At 32.0% G+C, this 13,581-nt stretch overlaps 1 protein-coding gene across 1 annotated transcript in view; it reads right to left on the bottom strand.

Annotated features, from left to right (window-relative positions):
• Nucleotides 1-1,533: 1,533 nt before the first annotated feature.
• LOC107159953 (pleckstrin homology domain interacting protein) overlaps nucleotides 1,534-13,581 on the bottom strand; it is a 198,935-nt gene continuing 186,887 nt past the window's right edge. Inside the window, exons 33-37 of the mRNA XM_015506594.2 lie at nucleotides 12,387-12,539; nucleotides 10,836-10,999; nucleotides 10,118-10,380; nucleotides 9,340-9,537; nucleotides 1,534-6,983 (exon numbers count right to left, since the gene is read on the bottom strand). Coding sequence (XP_015362080.1) covers nucleotides 6,343-6,983; nucleotides 9,340-9,537; nucleotides 10,118-10,380; nucleotides 10,836-10,999; nucleotides 12,387-12,539 — 1,419 coding nt within the window. The 3' untranslated portion in view covers nucleotides 1,534-6,342. The remainder of the gene's footprint in view (nucleotides 6,984-9,339; nucleotides 9,538-10,117; nucleotides 10,381-10,835; nucleotides 11,000-12,386; nucleotides 12,540-13,581) is intronic.

Below are 13,581 nucleotides of genomic sequence, written 5' to 3'. Positions count from 1 at the left end.
ATCATGGGTACAGAGGACAATACACAAATGAGATAATTACAGGTTATTTTAATTGGCCCTTGTCAATAATCTAATCAACTTTTAAAAGATTTTCACATGAGGAAAATGAAGCTCAAAGATGTAATAATCTTGCTGGGGTTATTCTACTTCTTTACTGTCACTAAGACGAGTCAAACTTCCATTTTTCTAATTCCAAGTCCAGTACTTTTCAGAATAATAACATGTCTAATTAGGTAGAAAGGTACTTCATTGAATCCTTTCCACCATTCTTTTCCCTCAAACAGTAATCAATACATGAACAATACATTGAATTCAGAGTTACTAAGTACCACATCGCAAGGATCAGAGCTTTTGTGCTTTGGTCTTTACTGTTCTTAAATATTGAGGAAACTCAGATCATAGTTGATGTTACAACAAAAGAGAAATAAGTAAAAAGCAGTTGCTAGCTGGATGGTGGCAAGTGAAGGCTGAAGCAGAATTACAAGTTTGATGCCAGATTGGGCAACTTGATGATACTAAAAAAAAAAAAAAAAAAAAAGGGCTGCTGAAAATGCATTTCACTTGGCTGGTTCTTCTAAGTATATAATTGGTATTAGTATTTGCATATTTTAGGGGGGATGGGAAAGGTACCTGGTTCGATTAACTTAGGAGTTTAACAAAACTTCTTAGGTAGAAATGATCATTAGTAGCACAAAATTAGAAATTCCTCCTTATGTTCTTAATTTGAATAATCTACTATAGACACATTCTTATGTATTTATATCTACTATTCTTCATATGAAAATTAGAGTCTTAGGATGTTAATAAAAAATGCATACTGATCTGAGCAAACTGCTAGAAAAATAGCAACAGTTTTATAGATCTCAATATCTGCACACTGCTTTTTAAGTTAAATTTTCTCATTCTTCAAAACTCTTCCCAGAAATTTCACATTTGAGAAAACATTTATATAGCATGTTCTTTTGACATATATCTTTAAAATATGAATATTGAAGTATTTATCACTCACTCTAGTAACAAGTTAATAAAAATTCTTAATTTTTATAAAATTTTTGTACCAGGGATTGAACTCAGGGGCACTCGACCACTGAGCCACATTCTTATTTTGTATTTTATTTTGAGACAGGGTCTCACTGAGTTGCTTAGCACCTCATGGTTGCTAAGGTTAGCTTTGAACTCCTGATATTCCTGTCTCAGCCTCCTGAGCCACTGGGATTAGAGGTGTGTGCCACCATGCCCGGCAATAAAATTATTTTATATGAACACCTAAAAAGGGCAAATGAGTTTTTATTTTTAATCTTCAGTCATTTTTGTAATTAAATTACACTCAGATACTCAATTTCCTTTAATTGATAGTGATTTTAACATTTCTCTAAACAGGACACTGAAAATTTTAATGAACCAGCATTACTATAATGGCTTCTGCCAAACAACCACTTTGGTAAATTGCCTGTTAAAATTATGTATCAAGAGCTTTATATATTACAAAGAGCAAATAAAAAATAAAGAAATCATGAGACTTTACAAAAAAGGTTAGAAAAACAAGTTTTCTATTTATTTAAAAATAAGTTTATAGTTACTACATTGCAGGGACAGGAATTCTTACACATACATTCTAGTTTGTATAAAAGGATTCAAAGAATTATGCATCAAAACTAACATAGAAAGTGTCCACGTAACAGTAAAGAAAGTTCCAATCAATATGTACAAAAAGAAAGGGCACTGCTATTGTGGTGTGAGACTGCTGTTTATAACATGATACTCCAGGTCTGGAAGGAAAAAAACCCAAAAACCTCAATAAAGCTAAATAATAATTTGTTTTTAACTCTGTTACTTATTACATACAACGGATTTGCTTGTGTTTAACATTGTTTTCTGTACAAAATAAGCATAATTTTAATTTGAAAATGTGTCAGTTTCAACCTTAACCCTCTAGGTCAGTTACTTTTTAAAAATTGAGCTACATTCTACACATGTCTAAATATCCTGTGACAGGATTAAACAGTTTTCTAAAAGATATTTTTTATAAGACCTGTCTTCTTGCAGTTTTAATATGGTCCAAAAATGTAACTTTATTTTGTCTCATTTTACAGTCTATCATTGTGATAAATAAACACACATTCTTAAGAGTAACCAGTATGTGTATGCATTTGTATGCATCTGCTTTATACGCTTGTGTACTACATACCATCTTGAACCTATTTTCTTATCTCCTTGAACGTAGAAACTCAGTCACACAATATTATGTATTTGGTTTGTGCCATAAGGTTAATTTCCTGATAATTTTATCTGCATTAAAAAAGTATTCCAAAACACCTATCAAAACTAAAAATATATATTTATAGCTCAGATTTTCTACTCACTTTTATTGTAGTGTGTATAAGATTTATCGCTGGAGTGCTCAAAGTGGTACTTACAGTCTTCTGACTCAATGACCTCTTCCTGGGTACTGTACATAGTTCAAAATGACTTTTCTTTTGGAGTGCTTTGCTAGTTAAGAAAATAGTTTCTTAGTAAATGTAATAATAATTTAGCGCAAATCACTTGGAAACAGGGAAAGTAAGCAGAAGTGCAAAGATGGATGTAAGGAAAGGTATATTTTTCCAACTTTAATAGGAAGATAAATTCTTACCTAAATAAAACTAAACTGCCTAACCTGTTATGTTAGAAACATTTTCTATGTAAATTGGGACCTGTAATCCACAGAAGATAAAGTAATTCCTCTATTATAACTTTTAAAATCATACACCTCCTGCATTTAAGGTGAACATTTATAGCCCTTTAATCACTCAAGTATCTTGGTCCTTTCAACGTACTCAAAAATAAATTGCAGTCAATAAAAACCTTCAGAATAATGTTTTCTTTAGATAGAAAACTGAAAATCAAAATTATTTCCAGATTATACTTGAGAAAAATATATAGGCATCAATGAATACAATGGAATGTCAAAATTAAAGTAATACTTCTAACTGAAGAAACTACATTATGAATAATACTTTGTAACAGGTAAATGCTAATATCAAACAAGATAAAATGTCATTTCAATATACTTGTTAGATAATTTGCTACACTGCAGATAAGGGACAGTTTTAGATATTAACATACGTGCTGTATGAGGATCTTTTCTCTGCTCACCGTTTCTTAAACTTAATTCATTTCCAGGTGATACTTAATTCAGTCAATTCTATGTCTCAGATGTGACCTAAACAAGCTCACACATATTCTATGATTTTTCTAATTAAACTTAAGGAGGAAAGACAGTTTTGTAATAATGCCACCAGCCTGCAGTGAAGTTGGGCAATGAAAATAAGGCCTCATTTAATTCATAAATATATACAAAAAATGGTTCAATGCTATAATAGCAGATTGCAAATAATAAAATTTAAGATGCTAAATATCCATTGCCAAAGGTTATAAGACTATCATTGGATTGAATATTTAAAACTACTCAGTGGTCATATTCAAATTTTGTAAGATTCATCTGGGGCTTGAGAATATTAGGGAAGAGAGAACATTTAGGCTTGGGTATTCATCAACATGTAAATTAATTTCCACATTCCATGCATGTAACAAGTTATATTTCAGAAACTTGCAGCGAACTTGAGATTTTTATATTGCTCACCTATAAGACAAATGCTAATGTTTCATTCTGGCTTATTAACAGTACATACATAACTTTACTGTCTTAAAGAGGGTATTTTTCCAAGTGGTAAAACAAAACAAAAACATGGCAATGACTTAAATTTCTTAATTCAATTTTTGCAATGTATAGAATCTAAATTATAAAAATATAAATATATCTGGTATTACCAATACATTTTAAGTGTTTCTGTTACAAATAATCTGATCCAAGTCATTTTGCTTTACTAAGAAACCAGTGTATGAAAATGTCCAAATATGGTCAAATATACAGTATCTTTAGAATAGGTACAATACATTTACTTGTTATAGGAAAGATGGCAAATACTCATTTTTCTGCTCAAGAGTTGGAGCTAATCCATACACTATATAGAGGTACTCTAAGACTGTGTGCACTGTTTCTTTTTCTATACACACCTCAAAACTATACACATTTTTTTTTTTTACAAAAATGGATTTTATAGTCTATCCTTTTTTTATAACACAATGCAGATAACATCAGGAAATTATATTTTCAAATAGATTGCCTTCAAAAACAATTAATTATTTTAACGCCTTAAATTTCAAACATACAATTTCAATAATGGTGTAACTGAAAGATTCATTTTTCTATATAACCAAGCCATCCATTTCTGCATTATGAAGAGTTTAACTACTGAATTTCAATTATATAGTTAAATATATGTTAGAAAAAAATAAATATACAAAAAACCTGAAAAATTTGAAATTATTATTCAACTGCAAAATCACAGCAATCCAGTCAAGATCTGGAAAATGGTTTACTTAATTTCACAGGAGGATTTCTGTACAAATTTCGTTACAAATGATCTAAAAAGCCAAAATGCATCACTTTTCATTCTTCTTCAAGACAGTCAAATGACAGTTAACATTTAACTTATCGGAAATAAGTAAAGAATAATTATTATATATTTTGCCAAGGTTCAATTAAAGACTTTATTTTTCTACATTAGGGTCATGCTGATACATATTTTTCCAATCCTTGCTTTTTAAAAATGTAGTATTTGAAAATTTTGGTTACATTTTTGTACCATATCAGTCCTCAGAAAATACTACATTCTTTAAACTTTTTAAAAAATGGACAATAATTTTTAAACAATAGAAATGGTATTTATGTTGGTTTTTAAGGTATAAAATAAGTAACTGTACCATAAACAAATAAATAACTGCTTTCCTTTTCCATAGCAGTACATATAGTAATACATTCTCCTAAGTCATATAGTTATCATTTACAATAGACAACTTAATTTTACTAATGATGCAAAAAATAATAGAATACAAGGCACAATCATTAAATGGAGTTTTTCTTTAGGGTGTATATTGACATACCAGCGTGATAAGGATACCGTAAAAAGTGCAGAAAAAACACAATGTGCAATGAGACCACTGTATAAAACATGATTGCATAAAAAGTGATTTGGCCTATTTTAACCTTTAATAATTGAAAATAACCAATCTTCCCCTTAAAATTAAACTATAAAGTATGACATTTTAAAATTATTTTTATTCTACCACTATCTAAAAAATCCTGAAAAAAGGAATTTATACCTGGGTAATAGTATATAAGTATGTGTTTGTATATATATTTAATTATACCCATTTATCAATATATACACATACACACACAGACACATTTCTTTGTAAGTCATTTTAGCCTATCAGATATGTCTAAAGTTTAGAAATGACATTAATCCAGATCAACAAGTAAACATCAAATCCCATACCTTTTTTCCTGTATCTTCCTTGAATCCTTTAACCACTTAAAACATTTCTCTAAGACATCTCTGTCAAAGGACCCACCAGTGCATTATTTTCTACTATTAGTACCAAAAAAAGAATATATCTCAGCATAACTCTTTAATAACTTGCTCTTTAGAATATATATCCTTTCCAATATTGAAAAGTGTATGCTGTCCTGACAGTCAAAAACAGGCTTTCCACTGCACTGATTCTCAGTCTTTGGCACAATAAACAGAGATTGAGAGACTGATATAAGAATCAAGGTCTGAAAAATTAGACAGTCAAATGTTTTCCAATGTGGATATGTTTCCTTTTCATCAGCACATTTTGAGTTTGGCAGAAATGGAATAAAGCAAAAGCCTTCTCTAGATATTTTGTAGATGAACATTCTGTAACTAAAATTAAACTTTTTAGGGAATCAAATGGTAGGAATTTTATCTTTAGAGGAAACACATTCCTTAAATTTACTGCTACTCTATGTAATATCTGTCTTCCTAGGGGCATGACCTCTGTATCAAGAAAAAAATGTATCTTGCTTGATCAAAAATAATTCATTTTAATATGAAATGTTCTATCATTGGGAGTATTATGCTCCTTAAGAGTGTAGCAGAACTGTCTCTTTCATAAATAAATCAGGAATTCATTATAGGTCCTCAATTTCTTATGTTTCAAACAGTGAATGAAATGAATATGGAAATGTATAACCTATCTAAGGGCAATAAATAGCAAACATTTAAAATATATATGTATATATTTATATATATATATATATATATATTCATTTAAAGAAGTGAAGTGTCTTCTAAGATTTTTTTTTTTTTTTTGCAAGTCAAATCATAACATTCCCTAATCCACCATAGCAGCAAGGAAGTAGAAGTGTTAGCTCTACTTATTCCTTAACTGTACCTGTTTTATAGATTTTGAAGTAAAATATTTTGGTTCAAGTTACCAACCAATTAAATTTGCTTTTGCTTTTTCAGTCAACTTTCGGACTCGTCCTCTACTAGAAGTTCCAAAAGTCAAAGAAGTGTCTTCAAACAACAGCTGCCTTTGCTCCTCTTCCGAGTCATCCTCATTATAGAAAGCTGTCCTTCGACCTTGGTTTCTAGTTCTCATGTGGGGTTCAGAGCTCTTGAGCTCTTCAAACTCTTCTTCTTCATCTATAACAGGATCATCAGTCTTTTTTCGGTTACTTCTCCTTAGCATTTTAACATTTGCAGGAACTATAAGATCTGAATCTAGTTTTTGTGTTTTCATCTTCCTTTTGGGTTTTCTGCCTCCACGACTCTTTTTCTGTAACAAATCCTCCTTAACCATATTACTTTCAGAAAGAAAATTGCATGTTGAAGAAGGAACCACTTCATCTCTGATGGGATGCATGTTATTTTGCTCTGAATTTTCTGCCTTTGCGTACTGTAGCTTTTTGGGCTTTCTACCCCTTTTCTTGTGTATAATTTCACCACTATTGGTATTAACTTCTACCTTAGGTTTCCTTCCAGGTCCCCTCTTCACAAGTTTTGATGGCTGTCCTCCATGGCCATTTACTTGAATGGTTCCTGGTACGAGAGCATTGTTCTTACAATCTCCTACAAAGGAACAACAGCACATTTAATATATGGAATTGTTTTCTTTATTTGAACCTCAAACCAGTCAATAAGGTACACTTATATGTAATAACATGATCCAACAAAGAGCTAACAGCTGCAAAAGATTTTATTGGTTAGTGATAGCCTCTTGAGGGAAATAAAAGCTCAGAGCAAAGAATAACTTAGACGATAGCTGGAATTAGCAAAGGTCTCTTATTTCTACTATCAGGTGTCAATATTTATAATAAATCACTATTAATGAGTATATGTACATATATTTTTGGTATTGGAGATTGAATGCAGGGGTGCTTTTCCACTGAGTTACATACCTGGTCCTTTTTATTTTGAGACAGGGTCTCACTAAATTGTTGGGATTACAGGCATGAGCCACCATGCGCAGCTAAATATCTTAACTTCTGTACCATTCTTCCTTATACCTGATTATTTGTAATACTCAAAATTTTCATATAAATCAAACTGGGAGCTCCAGTATTGCAATGCTAAAACCTAATCATTATATACATCTGATTTCTCTAGGATTCAGGACTAACATAAGCCAGGCCAATAAACCCTTTGAAATTTGGTTTAGAAAGTAATCAGATTAAAAAATGCAAACATTCACAGTCACTTGCTTATTCATTCAAACACTTATTATCCACCATATGCCAAATACAAGTTATTTAAGAATAAGTTAATTAAAAATAAGGAGCTCATATTCTTCTGTGGACAAAGACACATGAAAAATAATAATTTTATCAACCTGTTAAGTACCACAATAGTAGTAAAGAGGATTTTCCAGAAACAAAGAAGAAAGTGCTTGATTCTACCTAAAAAGAACACAGTAGGATTCCTGGAGATGATTATTTCAAAATTTGAAAGGTAATAAATAGATCTTTAAAAAACTACAAGGAAAAAAGAAACTTCAAAGATGGGGGCAGGGGGAAGACAAAGATATTTAGGTGCTTCCATGTGGTTTCAGATGGCTAGGACATAATTGGGAGAAATAACGTAAGGAAACCTGGAATTTGTTAAGCAAGAGCCAAGGAATGAAAAGTCTTGCTTAATAGTTGGGAAGGAAAAATTAAAATCTGATTCCATGTATCATTTGAGCAAGAAATGATTTTAATTCTGTGTATGTGCATGTGCACACATGTGCTAAAGATCAGTGATCAGAAAGATTACTTTGGATGGAATATGGAAGGTGGACTGGGTAAGAAAGAGCTGAAAAATGAAACAGAAAGACTAGTTAGGGAACCTAAGTAGCCTAAGTAAGAAATTATGTAGGCCCACAATAAGGTCAAAAGTGAGAATGGATTTAAGCTATGCAATAGGGGCAGAAACAACAAAAACTAAAGACTACTGAATAGATATGGATGCTGAAAAGAAGGCTAGGATGACTTCCTGATTATAAGCTTATGAAAACAAGAGATCTCAATGCCATTAATCAATATGAGGACATTTCACCATTGATATTAAATTGAGTGAGGTTTCTACAAAGAAACATTGAAGAAGAAATGTCTTAGATACAGTTTGGAAGTTATAAGACAAAATGCTTATTATTGGGTTGTCTGAGGTAAGGAATTATGTATCGTTTTAACATGCCATACGGTATATTGAGTTATTTTCTCCATCTTTCAAACATAAAACCTTTAGAACAAAAAAAATTGCACTTCAAAAGAACTCAGCAGCTTAACTATAAGGAACTAACAGTTATATATTAAACTGGAAGCCTGACTGTAGACAACCATAATGAATTAGTAGAGGTTAGTGTACTGTATTTTTTGGGGGGCTGGGATGGGTACTAGGGATGGAACCCAGGGGCACTTAACCACTGAGCCACATCCCCAGCCCTTTTTATGTTTTATTTTGAGACAGTGTCTTGCTAAATTGCTGAGGCTGGCTTTGAATTCATGACCCTCCTGCTGCAGCCTCCCAAGCTGCTGGGATTACAAGCATGTGTCAACGTGTCCGGTAAGTATATTATATTTTATAATCTATAACAAAAAATTTTTTTAGAAAAGTGAAGAATGTTTCAATAGGTTAACTAAATATACTTTAAACTCCAAGGATCTATTTCTTTAGATTTTGTAATATTCAGAATTAAAAGTCTTTTATTCTAGAATGTGTTATTATTTCCATGTTTTAAAAAATTTAATGACAAATAGTTTGCTTTTGACATAAAACTGCAAATCAAAGGGTGTCTTACTATATTTATCAACTAATAAAGACTATATGATTTTTAAGCAGGCAATCAAAAAGTAGATAAAAAGAATAAATCCAACCACACCAAAAAAAAAAAAAAAATCATTTGTAAGAAAGATCTATTATACTCAAAAGGACACAAGTAACATCTTACCTTGCTCAGTGACAGATGATGACTTTGAAAGAGTGGATGCCTTTGAGAGTACAGATGATTTCATTTTACGTTTGACGGGTTTTTCCCTTTCCACGTTTTCTTTTGCAGTATTATTCCTAGTGCCAGGACTAAAAGTGGATTGACCAGGACTCGAAAGAGTATTCAAGGTTTTGGACTGTTTCACAGAATTTTCTAGTACTAAAACACACACAGAGAAGATTAAAAAAGTTTGGGACTGTGTCTAATATGATTTGCTTAAATTATTCAAAGGGTCAAAATTTAAGGGATACTTAGAAATTTCCTCAGAAAATCTACTTTCTCTCTTTCTCTCCCCCCCGCCCCCAATGCTAAGGATCCAACCCAGATCCTTTTGCTTCAGGTCAAATGCTCTAACTCTGAGCTACAACTCCAGTCCAAGAAACCTACTTTCTAATAAGAAAAGGGCATACCCAAGGAGACAATCTTAACAGTTAAAGCCTCTTTAGAAGCTGCAGTTCAAGATTATGAAAGCAAGCCTTGGCAAACTGCTAGCACATCTATGTACTAGAATTTAACTTCAGGCAGTTTGGGTCAGTTTGTTGTTATTATTGAGCATTATTCTACATTGATATTCCTACACATCAATTTTCTTTTTCTTATTAAAAACTTTTTTTTTAAATGGAGAAAACAATAAAGCCAGTAAAAGACAATAGCATCTACAGGAAATTATCCAAACCCACTGCAAAGTAAAATCTTAAAAAAAATCATCATACACCCTTCAATTTAGAAACTGTCTTACTTGTTTTCCCTGGCACTGCAGATGTATTAGCTTTTGGAATAAAATTCTTTGCAGCTGATGAAGTAGATGGTTGCTCAGTAGTGATAACTGGATCTATAATTACTCGGTTGCTTCTGGTTCGAACCACAGAACTGGATTCTGTTTTACCATTTATCTGAGCAGCATTATGCCTTGGTGGTACTGATCGTGTAGGTGTAGAGAATGGAGAGGTAGAGACTTCTGACTTTAACTGGGGTTTTACAATCCTTTTCTTCCTTTCAGGGCTGTAAGTAAGATCACATTGTTCATCATTCTTACAGCTCTATGAGTGAATAAAATAGTTTTATAATACTGTTGGATTCAATATTTGTACTATTATGAAATATGTTAAAATATGAGATTTGTAGTGGATTTCATATGGTTGTGAGCCTTTGAAAAGTGAATATTTAGTGAAGGATTGCCATAAATGCTACAGTTATAAGACAGAAAGCATGATGCCATCACTACCCTAAAAATGCTGTTTTACTGTATAGATTTAGCAGTTTGAATTTAAGCACTTACACTAGTAAAGCTTTAGTTTAAAAGATTAAAAATCCTCCACATCATAGGAACTTGCATGTCAAATATATCATTCTGCAATATAGGGAATAGTAAAGGAAGTATTAAAAAAACACCAAATTCTATCATTTAGATGACAAAGTTATAGATTACTTAATGCCACTGAAAAGAAATTAAATACCTTGATGCAGCACTGCTGGAAATAGAACTACTTCTGTTTCTTTTCTTCCTCCTCTTGGTTATAGTATTTCTTTTATGAAAACGCAGAGCAGATTTATAATCTGATAAAACTGAACTAATATGTTCTTCAAAGAAAGCAGATAGGCGCAAACTCATGCTGTAAATCTATGGGGAAAAAAAAACAACCCACAACACTGTGTTCAAACACTCTGTAAGGGAAAATGCCCATTTAGTGAATTTTGTAACTTAAATATTTTTCTAGTAAATTTTATCAGTATTTAAATATTGCTTTTATATTACTTTTCCAATCTCTATTGAGGTAAAGTAAACTAAAAAATTTTCACCATTAATTTTGTGTTTGTATTAGAAATTTCCCAAGATTTGAGATTCTTAAAAGTTCTACTCTGAATTCAGATGGTGCATACTGACAAAACTACTCATTATTAACTTTATCATATCAAAACCATGCCTGAGGGTTTGAATTCATTTTCCACTGCTACCTAGATTTAGCATCTACTCCTTCTCATTACACTGTCATATATCATTCTTTGCGTATCATTCTTTGGAAAAAGAACAGTAGATAATATTAATCATACTACTTCAAGAAAAATAGCCATTCCTAAACACCAAAGAATGACATCAGTGTTACTTCATAGAGGAACTAAGGAGTAGCAGGACACTATTAAGAACTCAACAGTCAGAATGACAGCTATTAAGAATATAAACAATAAGTGTTGGTGAGGATATGGGGAACAAAGGACACTCAAACATTGCTGGTGGGTCTGCAAAATGGTGCAGCCAGTATGGAAAGCAGTATGGAGATTCCTTGGAAAGCTGAGAATGGAACCACCATTTGACCCAGGTATCCCACTCCTCTCAGTCTATACCCAAAGGACTTAAAAACAGTTTACTATAAGGATACAGCCACATCAATGTTTATAGCAGCACAATTCATAATAGTTAAACTGTGGAACCAACCTAGATGACCTTAAGTAGATAAATGGATAAAGAAAATGTGGTATACATACACAATGGAATATTATTTAACATTAAAAGAGAATAAAATCATGGCAATTGCTAATGTATGCAGTTGGAGAATATAATGCTAAATGAAATTAGCCAATCCCACAAAAACAAATGCCAAATGTTTTCTCTGATTTAAGGATGCTGATTCATAATGTGGTGGTGGTGGTGGTGGGGCATGGGAGGATTAGATGAACTCTAGAAAAGGCAAAGGGGAGGGATGGGTAAGGAAGGGAAATGAGGATAGGAAAGACGGTGGAATGAGATGGACATCATTATGCTAAGTACACATATGAAGGCACGAATGGTGTGACTCTACTAGGTGTATAACCAGAGATATGAAAAATTGTTCTCTATATGGGTAATATGAATTGCAATGCATTCTGCTGTCATATATAACAAGTTAAAATTTAAAAAAAAGAGAACACAATAGAAAATTAATTTTACTCTATTTAAAAAAAAAGGCAACATTTGGCTACTTAAACATACTTTTCCTTTAGATAAACATAAAGCAAATAAAATTAAATACCCTTGATCTTTTGCTTGGTGTATATGCTTTGGAATTACTAAAAATAAGTCTGACATCTTTACATAACTCCATTGGTGACTCATAATTCCCAGCTTCTAAGGTTTCTCTAACAGTAGCAAAATCCATTGGAGTGTCGATGATGTCCCTGTAGTCCTAGGAGAGAGAAGACAGGCAGTATTATTATTATTACCACAAAGCATTATTTTCAGTACAAGGATTCACACAGGCATTTCATGATGAATAGAAGCTCTAGAACTATTAATAATTGCTCTTGTTTTTTTAAAAAAGCCCCAAAACATAAAATTTAAATGCTGCTGACTCACTGAAACACAACTGTTAAATTATGACTGATAAAACATAAACAATGAAAGTAAGGTAATATTCCATTGATCTGAAGGCTGAAGTTCTAATAGTGTCAACTTCAGTACAATAATTGGGAGCTTTGAAGTAATCAAGAAGTATGAATGTAAATAGTTCTCACAAAGTGTGCTTGATTCCATATAGGAGTACCAAATTGCTCGAGGTATCTACTTTCCCAATTGTATGTAAAATAAGGCAAAAGCTTGGAAGCAATAAATGAGGCAAGTGAAAGCAGAAGAGCAACAGATAATGATCACAATATGGTGTAAGATTACAACATTATCAAAATAGGATATATTTTACAAAGGACAAAAAGCATTGCATCTTTTCAATAGCCTTGAAGATTTAACTATTTGTTTTTGAAGTATAACAATTCTATTTTGTACAATCAAGTTTAAAGTATGATATGTTTGATCATAAAGTAAAGAAAGTGCAATGTAAGATGAAATTATTACCTTTATAAATTTTTTATTTTTTCCTGTCCAACACATATGCTTATTTCCTTTTTAAAATTACACTAGCTAGTATTACCACTACTATGTTGAACGCAATAGTTAAAATGCTTTCAATCTTAAAAACAGGAGAAACACAGTTTTTCACTGTTATGCACAATGTTAGCTATGGGCTTTTTTAATAGATGGTCTTTATTGCCTTGTGAATGTACCCCTTTGTTTTTAGTTTTCTTAATTTGTATCATGAAGGGTGCGACATGTTTTTAAAATAATTCGTTTTTGTCTATTTGACATCTAATTCATCACAGGATCAATTTTATTGCTATATTGTCTGTATTTTGGCATCTGGTGGCCTTACCAACCTGGCGGGGCGGGGGGGGGGG

Source organism: Marmota marmota, unplaced genomic scaffold (genome assembly GCF_001458135.2).
Source record: "Marmota marmota marmota unplaced genomic scaffold, marMar, whole genome shotgun sequence".
NCBI lineage: Eukaryota > Metazoa > Chordata > Mammalia > Rodentia > Sciuridae > Marmota > Marmota marmota.
This window is presented reverse-complemented; position numbering and strand designations above follow the sequence as displayed.